Source organism: Macaca fascicularis, chromosome 10 (assembly GCF_037993035.2).
Source record: "Macaca fascicularis isolate 582-1 chromosome 10, T2T-MFA8v1.1".
NCBI classification, from domain to species: Eukaryota; Metazoa; Chordata; class Mammalia; order Primates; family Cercopithecidae; genus Macaca; species Macaca fascicularis.
Window position 1 is genome coordinate 61771117 of NC_088384.1, and position 21663 is coordinate 61792779.

At 44.1% G+C, this 21663-nt stretch overlaps 1 protein-coding gene and 1 long non-coding RNA gene across 3 annotated transcripts in view; one reads left to right on the forward strand and one right to left on the reverse strand.

Moving 5' to 3' along the window:
- LOC135965585 (uncharacterized) overlaps positions 1-1271 on the reverse strand; it is a 28432-nt gene extending 27161 nt beyond the window's left edge. Inside the window, exon 1 of one of the 2 annotated variants that reach the window (XR_010578531.1) lies at positions 1181-1271. This is a non-coding gene — a long non-coding RNA (uncharacterized lncRNA). Of the gene's footprint in view, positions 1-1080; positions 1160-1180 lie in introns of those variants that run through there. The other variant, XR_010578530.2, reaches the window with a different exon arrangement.
- A 21-nt stretch (positions 1272-1292) lies between these two features.
- Positions 1293-11569, forward strand: NANP (N-acetylneuraminic acid phosphatase). The gene is made up of 2 exons (XM_065522646.2): positions 1293-1432; positions 8581-11569. The coding sequence occupies exons 1-2, from the start codon at positions 1343-1345 to the stop codon at positions 9235-9237; spliced, it is 747 nt and encodes a 248-aa protein (XP_065378718.1). The 5' UTR covers positions 1293-1342; the 3' UTR covers positions 9238-11569.
- Positions 11570-21663: the final 10094 nt, after the last annotated feature.

Below are 21663 nucleotides of genomic sequence, written 5' to 3' on the forward strand. Positions count from 1 at the left end.
CCATTTACAAATGTAAAAATCACCCTTAGCCAGGCTCGGTGGCTCACGCCTGTAATCCCAGCTCTTTGGAAGGCCAAGACTGGTGGATTACAAGGTCAGGAGTTCGAGACTAGCCTGGTCAACATGGTGAAACTCCGTCTCCACTAAAAATACAAAAATTAGCCGGGGGTGGTGACATGCGCCGGTAATCCCAGCTACTCAAGAGGCTGAAACAGGAGAATTGCTTGAACCCGGGAAGCAGAGGTTGCAGTGAGCGGAGATCACGCCACTGCACTCCAGCCTGGGTGACAGAGCAAGACTCCATCTCGAAAATAAAAATAAATTTAAAAATAAACCACTTAGCTAACTGGCTAAACAAAATCAGGTAATTGGCCTGTAGCTCTGTAATACCTGACAGTCAATTTCTGGTCATTAAAGATGACCACATATCCAAATTACAGTAAAGTTACCCAAGAGAGACAAAGATTAGAGATTAGGGTCACGATCCCCGTTCTGCCAGCATTAGGAGGCAAGAGCTGCTACAGCCCTTCCGCGGGTTTAACAAGCGGTCGACGCCCCTCAACCTCTTGCTGAGCCTGAAAACAACCGAGTAAAAGGCATCCAAAAACCTGAGAACTCAAGGTTTCAGGAAAGCAATCAGGAAGGGCAAAACATGGGGCAGCCACTACACAGTCCCTTCGTCTTCGGGCACAGGTACTCAACGGGTTGTAAGAGACCCAAGTCACATCTTTCTTTCAAAAACAGGCTGGCGCGGGCCCAAGCTGACAGGGATTCCACCCCGGTGAAGGCCGCAAACGGCGCGAGGTGGGAAGGCGCAGGCTCCACCTTCTGCCATCCCCGGATCGCCGACAGTGACCTGCACGCACAGCCAGGCTAGGACCGCGGGCGCTCACGGCCGACACCGGGCCCGCAGACGACTCCGCGCCGCCCGTCCGGCCACCGGGAGAGCCCGCTGCCCAGCGCCTGGCAGCGCAGACAACCTCCCTAGAGGCAGCGATGACGGTCCCTCGCGCCGGAGGGCCCAGTGAGGTAAGCAAAAAGCAGAAAGACACCAGGAAGAGGACCACGCTTCGGACCAACCCCAGCCACAGCCACTGAGAAGTCGCGCCACGCCGCCGCGCCCACGCACGCTTCCAGCACTCTTGAGAGACCGGACCCCGGGAATCTCGCGGGATCTCACTTTTCTCGGCGGCGCAGGGAATGAACCGATCGCGGGAATTCCCCCGCCGCCTGGAGAGGGTCTGGTGACCTCGCGGCTCCTCCCACGTTTCGCGGGGCAGCCCGCCTTGCGCATGTGCAGGCGGCGGCGGCGAGGCTACGGGTCGCGCGAGCGGCCGGCGCTATGGGGCTGAGCCGTGTGCGGGCCGTTTTCTTTGACTTGGATAACACTCTCATCGACACTGCCGGGGCGAGCAGGAGAGGCATGTTGGAGGTAACGTCCCCTCCCGTGGCGCTCCTCTGGGCGGGGTCAGTGCGCCCCGCAGCGTCCTGCGCGCTCACCTCCCCGTGACCCCACTTCCACCCTGGCGCCGTGGGCCGCTCTTGCTGGTTGAGACCTCGGGAGCGTCCGGGTGCGGAGGTGGCTGGAGGTGCGCGGGCCCTGCGGGTCTGCTTTCCCTGACCTGGCCACCGCTCGCCACCCAACCTCGAGCCCCGGGGCGGCCGCTGGCGGGTGCCTCGGCGCTCGGGACGCGGAAGGGCTCCGTGACGGCTGCCACGGTGGCGGAGGTGCCCGTGGGCGTGGGAGGCGACAGCAAAGCCGCGAGACCAGGCGCTGGGCCCGCCCCCAGTCAGGGTGTCGGTGTGGGGGGTGCCGGGAGGAGACTTGGTAGACTTAGCCCCAGTGTTGCCCCAAGAAGGGACACGGCTGTCAGTACCGAGCCTGGACATAAGCCCTGCTTTAGAGAATTGTCCCCACAGAACTCCTTCTGGCCTCCGTGGCGGGGTGGTGGTCCCCGTGGCTTTCTGAGGTGACACAGCAAAAGCCCGTGCTGCGAGGGCATGCCTTTCCCGAGGCGCTGCTTCGCGGCACCGCTCCTCTACACGCGCGGAGGCAGTTTCAGACCTTCCCGTGTTCCAGCCCGAGTCCACCCCGGCTTCTCTTTCTCTTTCTTCAGCTTCAAGGGGAAAGCAAAGGATTTATCAGATGTGGAAAACCCACTTTCAAAAGCTAATTCGTCCAAACCTGAGCTCCCCGTCCTCTTCATGCTTCATCAGTTTTTGTGTCCCTGGATCTTCCACTACCTCATCCGTTTTCTTTTTAGCTGCATTCCACTCCTGCCGTATATTCATGTTTGCCCTATAGTTTTAAAAAAGCTGTAAAAAGGATGCCTCCCTTTGGGCTGTTCTTCCTGCTCTAGATGTTACCTGTCTCTCTTGACAGCCATGTTTTCCCGGAGAAATCCATACCCGTTATCTCTTTATCTCTACCTCCTATTTATTACTAAATCCATGGTAATGTTGCTTTATCTTCACTAGACTGAATAGACTTGGTGGGTCACTAGGCAATCCCAAATTGCCAGAATCCGTGGACATTTTTAAAGTCTGTCTTCATGACTTTACTGAGGCATTCCCCACTTTTAACTGTCCCTTCTATATAACGTTGGCCTCCACCTTAGGGGTACCACCCTGTGCCATATTGCCTCCAGTATCTCTGGCTGCGGACGTTGCATATTTACCTGTGTGTTATTGGTAAGCTGAGCCCTGTGCATTCCAATTAAATTACTGCTTTAGGCCAATTCTTGCTGTAGTTCCAGAGTTTGGGCTTTAAAAATCAGACATTTGAATATGAATCACAGCTCTCCGAAAACCTAGCTGAAAGTGCCTCAAGGAATTAACCAGTCGGAGCCTTATATCTTCATAAAATGTGAATTATATTAGTCCTCAATAACCCTGTAATGCTTGGGAAGCCCATGGGTGCAGTGTCCACTCAGCGAATTACAGCACCTTCCACCCTCGTGTGCTGCCTGTCCACCACTGCACATTCCCCGTGCATGTCTCAGTTACAGCTGAACTCATCTCTCACCTAGACTGTTGCTGTGGGCTTGTCTCCAGGTTTACCACATCCAGTGTGTCCTCCACATTCTTGCCACAGCAATATTTTTAAAACAAAGACTAAATCGTATGTCTCCCTGGTCTTTACACCCTCACTTATACTAGTGCTCTATTTTGTTCAGATATTTCTTAATGCATCTGTCAAAGGATATTACAATTAATTTTGAAAGTCAGGTGCCTACAACTAAATAGTGAGCTTGGGAGGGAACAAACTGTCTTAATTCTCCTCGTTTGACACATGGCAAATGTTGAATAAATGCTGGATGGATGGATACAAATTTTTACTTCGAGACATGGTTCTATTACTGCCTCCTTTGTAATTAGCCTGTAATAATAAATTAGCAGGATAAGAAATTAGCCTAATAAATGAGCAGAATCGAACTGTGTGCTCTTGGCTATACAGGGAATACTTTATCACGTAAGGAAACAATAACATTCATAGATGTTGACCTGTTCAAAAGTAACATGCCAGCTTTCATAAATCATTGAAAATAATTTATGAATGGAGGAAGAGGGAAAGGTCCAGCTATTTATTGCCTTGGGCTTGGGGACAAGAGGTCAGATACTGACTGTATGTATGAACTTTAATTTTTTTAATCACCTAGGTAAGTTATTTTTTTCCTCCCTTTTTAGACCTGTTTTTTCATGGTAATTACTCAGGAACTTTTCTAAAGAAACCTGGAGTTTCTCAGTGAACAAAGCAGAAGAGATTTTTGCATTTGTGAATTTACTTCTTAGTGGGCATGGCAATGAACATAATAAATATTTACAGGTATGGTAGAAAAAGCAGAGAGGGTAACAAATCAACATTTTAAATAGACTGGTCAGATTTGGCCTCATCGAATAGGTGATGTTTGAGCACAGACTTGAAATAGAAATAACAGAAGGGCTGCTTGAATTGCTAGGCTGAGTGCAGGTCTCATTTTGTGAGTGTGTTTTTAAAGTATGAATAGTTTTATTTGGGATTCATCCCCTTCTGTCGTGCTGGATCCCTGTTGATTTCAGTAGGGATAGCACCATGTTCAAGAGGCTGAAGTTGAGACTCGAAGCCAGCAAATGAGAACGGGTTTTTGCGGGAACTTATATACAAGATGGTCCATTGGCAGTGGGCTGGACAGAACTGCAGCCGCTTGTAAAAAGAATGCAGTTTATATAGCATTTTCACTTAGCACCCTCCCTGCAGCATTCTCCTCCTGGCCACGTTCGTTTAATGGAAAGGAAAAAAAAAAGGGCCTCTATCCCCTCTGCAACCTGAGTTCCACAGGATGGGATGGGCCATGGTCCAGATCTTCCTCCTAAATAAGAGATGAATCTCCGGATTGGACACTCCTGAACTCCTTATCTTGGAACCCAAATACACATTCCTCATAGACCACAGAGTCATTCTAAGGTTGTGCGTAAGTTAGTGCTGTCAGGTGCACCTGCCATACACTTCGTATCCAAATGATTAGTATTCAGAATACACTTTTCTTAAAGTGTTGTAAAGTATTAGATAGTTCCCAAACTAAGCCCTCAAAAAGTCTTTTAAAATCAGTTAACTAAAGTATTGATGATACTAACGTTAGTTCTGGATCTAGGGAGCAGACAGTAGAAGAATAGAGTTTCCTTTTTTGTATATGTTCAGAGCCTTAAGATAGAGTTTTGAAGTAAGTGAAGTTTGAGTTCATATTAGTCTACTAACTGATAGCCCATCTATCAGAGCAGGGCCCCTTTCTTCAGGCCAGCGAGCACCTGGAGGGCTCTTCATACCAAAATCTTTTTCAGCCCTGCCTTACCAGTCACACACAAAGTATCCTCACACCTGCAAGTTAGAGAACTTTTTCCTTCACCTCCAGTTCAATCAATACTCCCATTTTCAGTGCAGGTGTTAGAAGAGTTTGTAATAACGCATACTAATTCAGGGTGGGTGTTAATTTCTGTTTGAACTAATAAATGAATGCTGATAAGCTTTTTTCCTAAAGATGTTAATATTGTTAAAATGCTACTTACTGTCCCACACCAACCTGTAATTACTTGCTGTGTGACAAAATGAGGAAGTTAATTGAAGGGATAGAATAGGAAGAGATTTTGAAACTTGGGAGTGGCATACCATGCTTTTACAAACATCCCCCTTTTAAGGTGAGCAAATCCTACTTTTTCAGAGCCCCAAGAATGTGCTTAATGAAGCACCAGTGGAAGTAACAGGAAATTGAGTCTGTATTGGGAGCTCTTTGTTTACTTGTTATGAGCCAGCCCCTATTTGAGCTCAAGCTCTGTGGAGTCCTAGAGGCATGTGTCCTTGCACTGCTGTAGGGTTGCTGAAACTTTGGAGCTCCTGTCAGTCATAGCTTAAGAGTCCTTCAATTGATGTTGCTAGCAAAAATGGTGAGATAAACATGGAGATTGAAAATGTTTTATTAATAGAAATTTATAAAGCAAAATTTTACAGTGTTTTGCCTCTACCTAAAATTCCTAGGGCTGTTATATTTTTCTTGGGCAGATAAGATTTTTCTTAATGATTACATTTTCTTTTCTTTTTTCTTAAAAAAAATTTTTTTTTCTGATATGGCCGAGTCTTCTGATACATTTTCTGATTAGCACAAATACCTCAAAAAATGTTTTCCTTTCAGCCAGGCACAGTGGCTCACACCTGTAATTCCCAGCACTTTGGAAGGCCAAGGCAGGAGGATTGCTTGAGGCCAGGAGTTAAAGACAATCCTGGGCAATACAGCCAGACCCGTCTCTACAAAAAAACTTGTTAGCTAGGTATGGTGGTGTGCACTTGTAGTCCTAGCTCCTCGGGGGACTGAAGGGAGATGAGCCCAGGAGTTTGAGGCCACAGTGAACTATAATCATTCCTCTACTGCACTGCATCCAGCCTGCGTAACAGAGCGAGATCCTGTTTGGGGAAAAAAAAAAAAAAAGACCCTTTTCCTTTGTTGTGATTCTTTTACTCTGAGGGAAGAAAAAGACGTGCGTTTTTCTCTCAGTAGGTGAGTTGAGTTTTTGGTGTGAGTAGCATACTGCTTATTCTCTAATCCTGTTACAACAGATATATTTTAGCTGTAGCTGGGTGCATTTCAAAGAGCCAGCATTGCCCAGCCTGTTTGACTTTCCTCAGGTGCTCACCTGAACACAGGACTTCCAGTGCAGGCAGTTTATGAGGTGATCCCAGGATACACGTTAAGGGGTCAGGGAGACAAGAAGGGGAAGGAGTCCAGCACAGGTTAGAGCAGCTTAATGAGCAGGTTACTGCTGTGAGCAGCTGGAGACCTCTGGGAGACAGTACACAGAACAGGGTTCAGTTGCGCTCCCCAAGGGGCAAGGAAGCTGTGATATTTATTCGCCAGTTTCTAACCTACATTTGTTGAGGGCTGCTCCCAGGGCAATACTTTTTAGCCCCTTCCTGTGTGTATAGATACCCTGTATGTGGCCAAGTAAAGCCCACAAGCAGAGAGGCCCACACTTGAGTGGGAAGCCACTGGCGAGTGAATATAGTGTGTGCCAAGGGGATTTAAGCAGCACCTGCTATAGCATGGGGTTCAAGGCGCTTCACAAACTATCTGCAAACAGGTTCCCCAATTGCATCTCTTGGCATCCTCCCTCACGTGCCTCCATTTGGGCTCAACTCAGCTTCTTGCTTTTTCCACAAAATTTTGAACTCTTGGCCTTTGTTCATGCTGTTCCTCTGTCTGGAATGATTTTCTTCTCTTCCCATACCCACTTTTTCTGCTTGTTTACTCCTTGGTCTCAATGTGACTTCCTATGCCAGCTACCCTGTGGAATGACTTCCGTATTATTCCCACAGCTTGTTCAAACTGTCATGGCATGCCCTCCCCGCCCCCCGCCCCCCGCCCCGTCATTTGTAGTGGCTGTATATTCCCCAGCAGATAATGCCCCAAGGACAAAGGCCATTCTCCAGCGCTTAAGACATAGTGCAAAGGCAAGCATGTGGGCTTTGGAAATAAGCAGGTATGGATGCAGATCCCAGATGGGCAAGTTATTAAGAGTTCTGCACTTCCCTGCCTCATTTGGAACATGGAACTGTCTTGCAGGATTGTAGAAAAGATTAGAAATAATGTATGTAAGTATGTAGTACAGTGGTTGCCACATTAGGGGTTTTTGGGAAAAGTTAGAAGACAGGCCAAATGGATTAGTGTTATAAAAGCACACATAAAGAGCCTTGGGAAGACGGGAGAGGGAGTATTTAACTCAAAAGTACAGAATTGGGGCCCGGCACAGTGGCTCGTGCCTGTAATCCCAACACTTTGACAGGCAGTAGCAGGAAGATCACTTGGGGTCAAGAATTCAAGGCTAGCCTGGCCAACATGGTGAAACCCCGCCTCTACTAAAAATACAAAAATTAGCCAGGCATGGTGGCGGGCACCTATAGTCCCAGCTATTCGAGAGGCAGTTTATGAGGTGATCCCAGGATACACGTTAAGGGGTCAAGGAGACAAGAAGGGGAAGGAGTCCAGCACAGGTTAGAGCAGCTTAATGAGCAGGTTACTGCTGTGAGCAGCTGGAGATCTTGAAGGAGAATCACTTGAACCCAGGAGGCAGAGGTGAGATTGTGCCAATGCACTCCAGCCTGGGCAACAGAGCGAGCCTCTGTATCAAAAAGCAAAAAAGTACAGAATTGGGCCATACAAAGTGGCTCACACCTGTAATCCCAGTAATTTGGAGGCCGAGGCGGGCAGATCACTTGAGGTCAGGAGTTCGAGACCAGCCTGGCCAACATGGTGAAACCCTGTCTCTACTAAAAATACAAAAATTAACCAGGCGTCGTGGCGGGCACCTGTAATCCCAGCTACACAGGAGGCTAAAGCAGGAGAATCCCTTGAGCCTGGAGGTGGAGGTTGCAGTGAGATGAGCTGGTGCCATTGCACTTGAGCCTAAGCTACAGAATGAGACTCTGTCTCAAAAAAAATAAAAGTGTAGAATTCAATCCCATTATAGGTGATAGTCAATTTAGGTCTTCAAAATATGAAATGGATATAGATGAGAAAAAATTAGATGAACTAGGTGTTATTTTTTTCTGATAATAGTCTAAATAGTGGTTGTCAGAAATTTTAAATGTTTTACCAAAAATAAGTACAAGGATTTTTTGTTTTGTTTTTGAGATGGGGTCTCGCTATGTTGCCGACACTGGTCCTGAACTCCTAGGCTCAAGTGATCCTGCCACCTGGGCCTTCCAAAGTGCTGGGTTTACAGGCATGAGCCACCACACCCGGCCCAATAAGCACAAGTTTTATTTTCATGTCTTCGTGACCAGAATGAAAGATGTTGGACTCTAAACTACCAAACAAAGGATTGTTATTAGCTATATATGAAGAAGTTGGTTTTAAAAAATGAGTGAGTTCTAGAGAGGTTGGGAGAGCCTCACTTTGTTGTCTCTAAAAATAAGGCCAATTCCCACCTGAAATAGCTGCTTTAAAGCAGAGGAGTGGAGTTGGAATCTCTCAGCCACTTGTACGATCACAGCTTCCTAGGGCATGACTATTAAAGACATGCAATGTGTTAATGGAGTTATTTTCCATTATTTAGGTGATAAAACTCTTACAATCAAAATACCATTATAAAGAAGAGGCTGAAATCATCTGTGATAAAGTTCAAGTTAAACTCAGCAAGGAATGTTTTCATCCTTACAATATATGCATTACTGATTTAAGGACTTCACATTGGGAAGAAGCAATCCAGGAAACAAAAGGTGGTGCAGCCAATAGAAAATTGGCTGAAGAATGTTATTTCCTTTGGAAATCTACACGTTTACAGCATATGACACTAGCAGAAGATGTCAAAGCCATGCTTACTGAACTTCGAAAGGAGGTCCGCCTACTTCTCTTAACGAATGGGGACAGACAGACCCAGAGGGAGAAGATTGAGGCTTGTGCCTGTCAGTCCTATTTTGATGCTGTTGTTGTAGGTGGAGAGCAGAGAGAGGAGAAACCAGCACCGTCCATATTTTATTACTGCTGCAATCTTCTTGGAGTACAACCTGGGGACTGTGTGATGGTCGGTGACACATTAGAAACCGACATCCAAGGAGGCCTCAATGCAGGATTGAAAGCAACAGTCTGGATCAATAAAAATGGAATAGTGCCACTGAAGTCCTCCCCAGTTCCGCATTACATAGTTTCTTCTGTGCTAGAGTTACCTGCTCTCTTACAAAGTATAGACCGCAAAGTCAGTATGTCCACTTAAAGCACATAAAAGGGCATGATTATGAATGTTAGAGTCAATTTGCAGAGTATGAAATAAGAAAAGTTAGGGCACTCCATTTACGATAATCCAGCTCTAAGAATAATTTTACTTACGATTTAATGGCCAATATTTTGAAGGTCTTCCCAACCCTATTGCTTCTAAGTTGTAACAACCAACCATTGAGTAGTACTTCTATCTGAAAATTCAGATTGCATTAATACAAGTCAGTAGTGTAGCCCAGAAAATTTGAGGAAATATATTATTTGTTAGTCTGTAACTGGAGCATTTAAAATTATGTTATTAATCTTTTAGTAGCTTGGCTGCATAACGCCAAGCAGGATTGCTTTACATATGGATGCACAAATGTAAGGTTTATCTTTTGGCTTAAAAATAGATATTCTAAAACAGATTTATCAAAGCAACTGAATCTGGTTAATATGAAATAAGTACTAAGTCACATGCAAATCAAGGTATTTTATAGTGAAATTATTTTGCATATTTTGAAAGCATAAACCATAGTTTTTGCCTACTTTGGATGTATACTTTCTTTTATGAAGCTGATTTTTCTGTATGACATTTTTTTTTTCAGAAGGCAGGGAGCAATTTTTCTATGGCATGTGACAGATTCCTCCAGTTAGAAAAAGCTATTAAAATCAACACGTGGTGCTCCCTTACCATGACATTTTCTCACCTGTGCACAGTGAGCTGGTAGCTTCCTTGTAGTCTTCACCTCTCCAGGAAATGTTTTCACTATCTTTTCCCGGACACACAGTGGGGTTGAGGGAGCTAGACTGTTTTGCTATAGATAATTGCAAGGCACATGGCACTAAAAGTCATTTTTCTTTTGTGAATCCATAAGAGGAACATTTCCTCAGTGTAGTCTAACCATGCAGCCCCAATCTGTTCCTTTTTTTTTTTTTTGAAATGGGATCTCTGTCACCCAGGTTGGAGTGCCGTGGCGCCATCTCGGCTGACTGCAACTTCTGCCTCCTGAGCTCAAGTGATCCTCCCACCTCAGCCTCCCAAGTAGCTGGGACTACAGGCACACACTACCACACCAGCCAATGTTTTGTTTTGTTTTGTTTTGTTTTTTTGTAGAGATGGGATTTTGCTATGTTACCCAGGCTGATCTCAAATTCCTGGACTCAAGTGATCCTTCCACCTCAGCCTCTTAAAGTGCTGGGATTACAGGCATGAGCCACTGTGTCCGGCCCCCTCATCTGATAGAAAATTAGATTTTGCTATGAGCCATTTCCAGCGTGCCAATTTAATACTTGTGTGACTCTTCTTAGAGTTACCATCTGCCTTAAATTTCCTCTGTTTTTCACATTCTTGGAAATATTGTTTTGCAAATTTCTATATCTAATTCAGGGTTTACTAGGAGCTTAATAATTAATGGCTACATAGCAAGGCATCATCTTGGAACCGGAGAATTTTCTCTAGACTATTAGGCTAGACAGTCTTGTAATTATACTAACCAAACCTGGAGTAAAGTGGTTGAAAAAAAGAAAGTATAAAGGGGTTTATTAAAGTGGTTAATATGATTTAGGTTGGTTTTTGATACGTTTTTCTTCCAACTGTTATATAAGAAACTACTAATGTAAAATAGTAGGCTGTATGTTGGGATGTGTATAGCTATGTCTTCAAGACTAATACTCAGAATCAAATTGTAGATTGTACGTATCTGTGAGCCTATTTGTTTAGCCAGTTTTCTGTCTACTGCCAAGAAACAGGATTCTCTGCCTCATGCAAATGCCCTTTTGTGTTTACTTTTTGCTCTTGATTTTTAAAAATGTGATTGTGCCCTTGATTGTCCCAAAGTGCTGTTGCTATAACAGTGAACATTTGTGAACAGAGGATGTTTGTAGTTCCAAGTGCAGTACCCATATGACCTTGATCATATTTTAGCTATTTAAAAATTAAGTTGGAGGATTTTGGCAGAAGTCATGTGCATGATTGCTCTGATAGATTGGTTGGCGTGTGCTGCAGGGGGGTTGTCCTTTTAACTCTCACACAGGATGGATGTAGGCAGTGTCACATTCATTGTGCTGAGAGTGAAGGTTCATCACTCCTATATCGTGGTAGCAAATCTCAACAAGATAGCTTCTGGGATGTTGAGTGAGCAGTTCTCCAGCAGAAATGGTGTAGGAAGAAAAAATTGAATAATTGAATTTCCTTGTCTTCACAGTTTGTATTCTACAGAGTACAGTAATATCTTACATTCCATTTGCACCCTTCCTTAGGGAAGAGCTTTGTGGTTATCTACCTTCTGAGTGGAATGTTACAGAAAATATTTTAAAATATTGGAATAAACCTATGATTTTATTAATAATATTTTTTGTTTTAGAATAATATTCCTTAAAATTGTAACAGTGATGTTTTGTCATCTTTATTTTTTTTCGAAGTTTCCCTGTAGTGACCTTCTCACACATAGCCAGAGGCCCTCCCTAACACTGTTTACAGAGGTGGGCCTAGAACAGACATGAATGGACACTGCACCTGGAATTCCAGCACCAGGTGGGGATGTTTGGTTCCATGTGCACCTCCACATACAAGGGCACAAACATCTCAGATCTGGGATTGCCCAGGACCTAGTGGATGCTCAGTATTGTAGGAAAGCAGGTCTCTACCAGAGTACTTGGTTTATTGTTTTCAAAGTTCTTTGCAACCTTCAGTAAGAAACATTTTCTATCATAACCTCTTTAACACATTTATAGTGTTAGATAACATTATAAATATATATAAATAAATATAAATATAACATTTATATAAAAATATTTAAATATAATACATTTATATTTATAGTATAGCACAATATGTATATGGAATCTAGTTTTATATGTTTAATTTTCATAAAACATTCTTGTTAAGTATGGTGATCAGATATTTTTCATTCCATTCTTTTTTGAATTAGGAAATATATTCATTGTTGAACAAGTACTACTTGTTTTTTTGACACAAGTCAAAAAAAATAAAAGGGTGAATGGTGAAAAGTCATTCTCCTCATCTCTTTGCTAGGGGCCCACAACCCACTTGCCCTAAAGGCCACTACTGTTTAGTTTTTGTTTTATTTTTAAAAATAGAGACAGGGTCTCACTATGTTGGCCAGGCTGGTCTCAAACTCCTGAGCTCAAGCAGTCCACCTGCCTTGGCCTCCAAAAATGCTAGGATTATAGGTGTGAGCCATGTCACCCAGCCAAGGCCACTGCTGTTACCAACTTCATGTAGACTTGCATATAGAAGTATATAAGACTATATAGAATCATTTGAATTCAGGCAGATTTTTAATTTCTGTATTTCAATTTGGGAAACAGTGCTCTTGCTCAGATAATCTAAGAGTCATGCAGCTTGTGTTTAAGCCATTTGTGTTAGAAACATAATACCTTCATGGTCTCAGCCATGAGCAAGATCTCTGTAGTTCCATTGACTTTCGCATACCACCACCCTGGTGATTCCCTTTGCCTCTTATGTTAAATTTCCTATTTTCTGTGTCCTGTGTATTCCTATTTTGACTTATTCCCTCTTTTTGGTGGCATGCATCCTTGAATAGATTCCCAGTAACATGTGTAGGAGGTAAAACTTTTGAGATCTGAAATGTCTGAAAATGTCTTTATTCTCTTCTCCCATCATTGATAGTTTTAACAGCCTGTATTTAGATAACATTTTTACTTGAAATTTTGAAGGCATTGGTCTGTGGTCTAGCAGCCATTTGTATGTGACCACTTTCTTTCTCTCTTGTAACTCTTAGAACCTTATTTTCTTCCAGTGGTCCATGATGACATGCCTTGAAGAGGGTGTTTCCATCCTCTGTGCTTGGCACGCTGAACCCTTTCAATCAAAATCATATTTTCTTAGTCCTGGGGAATTTAATGACTTCATTGATAATTGCCTCCCTTTGTTTTTTTTTTTTTTTTTTTTTTGGTTTCTCTTACTGTTATTCAGATGTTAGAACTCCTTTACCGACCTTCCACTTTGTTTTATCTTTTCACTCCCGTTTTTCCATCTCTGTTACTCTGCTTCTTCAACTTTACCTTCCAATCCTTCTATTATTTTTTTCCTCTATTATCATACCTTTTAAAGATTTCCAAGAGCTTGATTTTCTTTTTTTTCTTTTTTTAGACAGGGTCTTTACTTGGTCACCCAGTGAGGAGTGTGGTAGCACAGTCATGGCTCACTGCAGCCTTTAATTCCTGGGCTCAAGCGATTCTCTGACCTCAGCCTCCAGAGTAGCTGAGACTACAGGCACATGCTATGATACCCAACTAATTTTTTTGTATTTTTTGTAGAGAAAGGGTTTCACCATGTTCCCCAGGCTGGTCTCAAATTCCTGGCCTCAAGCAATTCACTCACCTGGGCCTCCCAAAAGTGCTAAAATTACAGGCATGAGCCACCATTCCCAGCCCCAGTGCATTTTTTAATCACTTGAGTTCAGGTGTTCCTGACCAGCCTGGCCAACATGGTGAAACCCCATCTACTGAAAATACAAAAATTAGCTGAGCATGGTGGCACACACCTTAAGTCCCAGCTACTTGGGAGGCTGAGGCAGGAGAATCACTGAAGACAGGAGGCAGAGGTTGCAGTGGGCTGAGATCACGCCACTGCACTCCAGCCTAGGCAACATAGTGAGACTCAGTTTTAAAAAAAAAAAAAAAGGCTTTAGTTTTATTTTAAGAAAAAAAACAAGAAAAAAATATATATATAGTATATAATAATTAGCTGCCATGAAGTAGGTGGCAGGGCCTTAACCATATGTGTGTTGTGAGGTGCAAGGGCCTCCTGAGATCTTTTTTTTTTTTTTTTTTTTTTTTGAGATGGAGTCTTGCTCTGTCACCAGGGTGGAGTGCAGTGGCGCCATCTTGGCTCACTGCAGCCTCCACCTCCCAGGTTCAAACGATTCTCCTGCCTCAGCCTCCCGAGTAGCTGGGACTACAGGCGCGCACCACCACGCCCAGCTAATTTTTGTGTTTTTAATAGAGACGGGGTTTCACCATGTTGGCCAGGATGATCTCGATCTCTTGACCTCATGATCCACCTGCCTCAGCCTCCCAAAGTGCTGGGATTACAGGCGTGAGCCACCACTCCTGGCCCCAAGAGCTTTTTTAAAAAATTTTCTAAACATTCTGGAATTTTTTTGTTTGTTTGTTTTTTGTTTTGTTTTTGAGTGGAGTATCATCTCTGAAAAAAAAATTAAGTTTTAAAAGAATCCACAGCATATATACCATTCTAAGTTTCCCTAATCTGTTTATTTGGGTTTGTTTATTCATACTAGAGGCTTTCCTCAAGTGCCCATTCACCCTTGGTTATTTATGATAAAGAGAAGAGAGATGGAAATGCTGATTGGAAGTTCCACACAAATGCATGGGCCTTCTCAAATCAGAGGTTCTTTTATTGTGGGGTATCTGGATGGGCTGTTAGTTGAGGGATCCCTGAGGTCAGTGTGTTAAAGTCTTTTCACTTGGTTGGTCTGCTTTCCTAGAGATGAATCTTCAGACTGGAGAGTAGAGGTCTGATGTCAGTATTAGGAGCTGAGTGGGTAGGGTGTGTGTGCATATAGTCACCTGCTCTCTGTTTCTGGTTGCACCTGAGTCCAGCTGTGCTTGGTATTCCCCAGGTTAGAGACCCCTCTGTCTTACCCTCCACAGAGAAGCATCCCAGTGTCTGCTGAGAGAGAACAAGTTGGAGTGAGGACAGGGATCTAGGGGTTCGTTTGTACCCTGAGCACCTTTTTACCCCAGCCTCCTTAATTCAGCTGCTCCTTTCCTCTCCTTCAGGACCGCAGCATCTGGGGATGTCAGTGTCCACGTCTTTGGAGGAGTCTGCTGCGTACCTCATTATTTCTCAACCTTCCCCATTGCTGGTCAGGACACGCTTTCTTTAGTCTACCAGATCCTTTGCCACTTGTCCATATGCTTTGCAGCTTCCAAAGTTGTGTTGTGGTTGATGCCTGTCTTCCTGGTCCTTGTGGGTTTGTGTGTGTGTGCTTGTGTGTGTGAATTCCTTTACTGTAGTTTTAACTGAGTTTGGGGTACAAGCTATCAGATGTGTATTCCCATCCACCATCTTGACGTGGAAGTTCTTTTTCCACTTTGTGTTCAATGTTGGTCAAGACCCATGAAACTGACCCCATGCCCGATAGTCACTACTCACAGGTCAGAAATGCTCATTTGAGGTGGAGATTTACAGCATGCCTGCAGCTTTTTTCTTCTTTTAATTTATTGTTTTGAATTACCTAGTTTCCTTTTTCTCTATGTCCTTGTATGTGACACTGACACAACTCTTATCGTGATGGGAGTCTCCTTGTTGTCCTGTGTTTGTGAACTTTTGCCATTGCTTAGACATAGATGTTTATTGACATGCTTGCACAGTCTGACTGGGTCTTTGGCCAACATCAGCAACCCTATTCCCAAATCACTTCTAAAACAGTTACACTCTCTTAGATTTCTTTAAAATTAAAATCATTTTTACTGGGATACATTAGATTTGTACTTTGTTTTTTTCTTAGATTTAGACTTTTAAAAAATTAACTTACTCCTAGCAATAGGACTAAAATTTAGCCAGATAAAACCATAAATTTTTTAAACCAGTCTTCATTCATGTATGATAATACAGTTATTTCCAATGGATTTCTTAGAAGATGTCATTGTGATCAACCTGACCTTCAGATAAGATCTTCAGGCTGGGTGCGGTGGCTCATGCCTATAATCTCAGCACTTTGGGACGCCAAGGTGGGAGTATTGCTTGAGCCCAGGAGTTCAAGACCAGCCTAGGCAACAAGGAGAGATAATGTGTCTACACAAAATTTTAAAAAATTAGCCAGACATGGTGACGTGTGCCTGTGGTCCCAGCTATACAGGAGCTTGAGGCAGGAAGATTGCTTGAGCCCAGGAGGTCGAGGCTGCAGTGAGCTGTGTTTCCACTACTGTATACTGTGTTTTTGTCACTGTCTGCCTGGGTGACAGAGCAAGATTCTGTCTTTTAAAAAAAAAAAAAAAAAAAAAAAAATTTCCAATACTCAATTTTTTTTTTTTTTTTTCCAGACAGAGTCATGCTCTGTCACCCAAGTGGGAGTACAGTGGTGCAGTCTTGGCTCACTGCAACCTCTGCCTCTCTGGTTCAAGCAAGTCTCCTACCTCAGTCTCCAAAGTAGCTGGGATTACAGGTGCCTGCTACCACGCCTGGCTAATTTTTCTATTTTTAGTAAAGACAGGGTTTCCCCATGTTGGCCAGGCTGGTCTTGAATTCCTGACCTCAAGTGATCCGTCTGCCTTGGCCTCCCAAAATGCTGGGATTACAGGTGTGAGCCACTGCGCCTGGCCAATACTCAAATTTTAGAAGTCATGGAAGATAACCAGGCATGGTGGCCCACACCTGTAATCTCAGCACTTTGGGAGGCCAAGACAGGAGGATCACTGAAACCCAGGAGTTGAAGACCAACCTGGTCTTGACCACGTCTCTATTTTTTAAACAAAATTAATAAAAAGTAAAATTTTTTAAAAAGTCACCGAAGATAAAGTGGTTTTAACCACCAGACAACTAAAGAAATAATACTCAAATAGTTCCTTTTTAAAATTACATTTTTTAATTCTTAAAGGAGTTATATTGACTATTTTATTGAAGCTTAGAGGTTAAGCAGATCAGCCAATTTGGATTCTCAGATATGTGTCCTCAACCCACTTGGCATCTCTGCGTAGATGTCTAATGGACATTACCAAAATAACTCCCCTCCAATCAAACTCCTGGATTTCTCTCACAAATCTGCTCTTCCTGCTGTCTTCCACATCTCAGTAATGGCAATGCCACTTTTTTTTCAGGATATGGCTTTATCTTGCACTTAGGAATATTCCTGACCCATGGTAAGCACTCAGTGAATATCTGTTAAATGAAGCAGTTATTGGCTATTTCTGTGAAAATTAATTGAAATTAAACAGATTTTAGCAACAAAGGATAACTCATCAACTCGTTTTTGTTCAAATTTTACTTTTCCTTCCTTTCACATGCAGAATTGTCCTTTGCACCATGATAAAGCAGAATGGGAATTCTGTGTTGAGGACTGCAGTGATGATGCTAGTTCATTTCCTGTAATGTGCCTTTTTCCAAGCAGCAGCTAATAACCTGTACCACACTGTTGAGCTGATACGGAAATGACAGTTGTCGGAATGGTCACAAATCTCCATTTATTTGACATATGTATTTAATGAAGAAAATCTTTCTGAAGTACATATACTCCAGCAGCAACTGTCATTATGATGGAAAATATTCATAATATTCATGTTCTGTTCCTGTTTTTGTTTGTTTGTTTTTGTTTTTGAGACAAGGTCTCACTTTGTCACCCTGGGGTGCAGTGGTATGAACATGGCTCACTGCAGCCTCGCCTCCCAGGCTCAAGCGATCCTTCCACTGCAGCTTTCCGAGTAGCTGGGACTACAGGTGAGCGCCACTACGCCTGGCTAATTTTTGTATTTTTTGTAGAGACGAGGTTTTGCCATGTTGACCAGGCTGGTCTCAAACTCCTGAGCTCAAGGGATCTGCCCACCTTGGCCTCCCAAAGGTTCTGGGATTACAGGCATGAGCCACCATGCCCAGCCAGAAAATATTCTTAATACGGTTTGAAATATGCCTTTACTTGGAAGGGCTTTTTTAAAAAAGGATGCTACAGGCTATTTACTGAATACAGTGCTGAAAGCTTCTATCACACAACAGAAAAAATGACAAAAGTAGCTGGAGTCAGTAGAAGAGGGGCTAGAAGACAGCAATAGAAAATCAATTACTTATTGGGTCGGGCACAGTGGCTCATGCCTGTAATCCCAGCACTTTGGGAGGCTGAGATGGGAGGATCACTTGAGTATAGGAGTTCGAGACCAACCTGGTCAACATAGTGAGACCCCCATCTCTTTAAAAAGAAAGAGAGAGAGGGAGGGAGGGAAGGAAGGAAGAAAGGAAAGGAAGGAAAAGAAAAGAAAGAAAAAATCCATTACTTATTGTTTCAGTAATCTATTGCTGAAAAAAATACACCCCAAAATTTAGTGGATTAAAACAAAAAATCACTTATTGTGGCATCACCTGGAGTACTGGCTTGTCTGAACTATCCAAAATGGCCTCATTCACATGGCTGGCAGTTCATTGCGGCTGTTGACATGGGTCAATGTGGATGCTTGCACAGGATGGCTATAACAACTGGACCACTCTCCATGTGGTCCCAGAGCCTCTCCATGGGACTGGCCTCTACATGGTGGCTGGCCTCCAATAAGGAGCATTCCAAGTGGGCAACCCCCAGCGTATAAATACTTTGAAGCCTCAGTTTGCATCATGCTTTCTAATATCTTAGCAAGAGCTACTCAAACTATTACACTTGTGAATGAGGTAAGTACTGTTTTGGTTACATAACTGGGCAGGGAACAGTCCCAAGAGAGACAGGAGGTGAGGTGAAGATAAGAAGGGAAATGTTCCCTCAAAGTGAACAAGCAAGAGGCATTCTGGCACATCCTGAGCTATCCCTTTATTATTTATTTATGTTTCCACTGATATTTATGATAACGAAATAAACCACTGAGCTCATTTTCTTGTCTAAAAGAACAGCTGCTACATTTGATGTACTCAACCACTAGCTCTACAGTTCAGTTACTTTTTTTTTTTGAGATGGAATCTCACCCTGTAACCCAGGGTGGAGTGCAGTGGTATGAACATGGGTCCAGGCAGCCTAGACCTCCCTAGCTCAAGTGTCCTCCTACCTCAACCCCCCAAGAAGCTGGCACTACAGGTGTGCACCACTGCTTCTCACTGATTTTTGCATTTTTTGTAGAGACAGGGCTTTGCCATGTTGCCCAGGCTGATCTCAAACTCCTGGGCTTCAAACGATCCTCCTGCCTCCCTCCCAAAGTTCTGGGATTATAGGTGAGAGTGTGAGCCACTGAACCTGGCCTCATTACTTCTTTTATTTTTATTTATTTATTTATTTTTTTGAGACGGAGTTTCACTCTGTTGCCAGGCTGGAGTGCAATGGCGCGATCTTGATTCAGTGCAACCTCTGCCTCCCAGGTTCAAGCGATTCTCCTGCCTCAGCCTCCCGAGTAGCTGGGACTACAGGCACCCAGCCACCACGCCCAGCAAATTTTTGTATTTTTAGTAGAGATAGGCTTTCATCATATTGGCCAGGATGGGTCTCAATCTCTTGACCTCATGATCTGCCCACCTCAGCCTCCCAAAGTGCTGGGATTACAGGAGTGAGCCACCATGCCCAGCCCTCATTGCTTCGTTTTATACTGGTGATTTTTTTTTTTCAGTCACTGCTAAATCAAGAAATCTAGGAAAAGTTATGGACCTTCTTCTCCCCAAAATTATTCAGATAACATTAAACATTTACATATTATTTTAGGGGTCCACCGAATCCCCCTTAACCCCACACAAGTCCATCCATAGACACCTCTATGAAATACAACCCTAGTTTATTCCTTGGTGTCTACCACCTTGTTATACCTGCCAAGTTCTTAATAATTAGGGATGTCTCTGTCATGTTTTTGTACATCTCCCAAGCTTGAAATATGTGCTTAAAAATGTAATAAATTAAATAATAAAATACACTTTGAAAACCACACAGACAGCGCTTTACTGAGTGTCCAACAGATGCCACTAAAATAAGATATTGATGCTGCTCCTCCAGAAACAGCTCTTTTGTTTCTGGGAATTCCTGGGCAAGCCCCTCCCTCTGGGAAGGATGAACACAGCTCAGATGCTCAGTGCATACTGAGGCCAGCATCCGTCCAGGGTTTTTTTAATGTGTGTAGGTTTTTTGTTTGTTTATTTTTTTGAGACAGAGTGTTGCTCTGTCACCTAGGCTGGAGTGCAATGGTGTGATCTCCGCTCACTGCAACCTCCGCCTCCTGGGTTCCAGCGATTCTCCTGCCTCAGCCTCCTGAGTAGAGTAGCTGGTATTATAAGTGCCTGCCACCACGCCCAGGTAATTTTGTATTTTTAGTAGAGACGGGGTTTCACTATGTTTGCCAGGCTGGTCTCGAACTCCTGACCTCAAGTGATCTGCCCGCCTCAGCCTCCCAAAGTGCTGGGATTATAGGCGCGAGCCACTTCCCCTGGCTGAGTGTTTTTGACTAAAAGTGTTAGTGTCCACAGTGTTTTTAACAGTGTTCTAAAACCTTCACTGCAATGAGGAAAGTGAAGCCCAGACTGGTGAAACAACTGGCACACGTTCCTGCCATGGTGGATCAGCGCTGCCGGCCCTGCTCCCTCCTGGTCTGCCAAATGCTATGCTTGCTCCTCCCCATGGGAACTCCCTAGGCAGCATTAGATAGTGTGGTAGGTATTTAAATTTTGAGGGTCACATTTGGAACACCAGATACAAAAACTAGAGAACAATGTACTAGAAACACGAGTGTAACCAGTGTGCTGAACAAGGATGCCATGAGGTGCAGTGGCTCACGCCTGTAATCCCAGCACTTTGGGAGGCACTTTGGCAGGCGCATCACCTGACGTCAGGAGTTTGAGACCAGCTTGGCCAACATGGTGAAACCTCATCTCTACTAAAAATACAAAATTATGGGTGTGGTGGCACATGCCTATAATCCTAGCTACACGAGAGGCTGGGGCAGGAGAATCACTTGAACCCGGGAGGCGGAGGTTGTAGTGAGCTGAGAACTTGCCACTGCAGTCCAGCTTGGGCGACAGAGCAAGACTCTGTCTCTAAATAAATAAGCCACTGGAATTTAGTGGAAGTGAACTTTTCGGTCACCTGCTGTCCCTTTCACATCTACTCAGAGTGGGAAGTTTTCTCCTGGCAGTGGACTGAAGGGAGATGTGGACGCCAGCCTTTTCTGCTCAGTCCTAGGAAATCGTCCTGTGATGACTTGACATCACAAGCACAATCCTGGTGTAGACCCATGAAGGGTTCAGCCCAGTGGAGGCGGCCACACAGGCCTGCCTGACGCAGCCACCCTGTGGGGTGTGGGATGGTTGGAGTCTTTCTTCCCCACTCATCTCCTCTTTGCAAGTTGGGGGTGAGGTGGGAGGCTGGGCAGGAAAGTAAGTTCTCGCTTGGGACTTCCTTACCAAAGCCTGGTTTTGTCCTGAGTTGGCTCCATATCCTCCAGGCCCAACCTGCCTACCCAGTGGGCACTTTCAGGGGCTCTTCTGTTTTTTCTTTGTCCAGCTGAAACCTTGATTTCCTTTTTTTTTTTTTTTTTTTCTTTGGAAATAGGGTCTCACTATGTTGCCCAAGCTAGTCTTGAGCTCCTGGCCTCAAGTGATCCTCCTGTATTGGCCTCCCAAGGAGCTGGAAGTCTGTGCATGAGCCATTAGGCTTGGCTTCAGGGGCTCTTTAAAGACCTCTGGCAGACCCCCTCCAGCTGCAGCTTAGCTTGTGCCTCTTCTCCTTGGGCTGTCTTCTGGCCCTAGGTCTCAGGCAGGACCCTCCCCCAC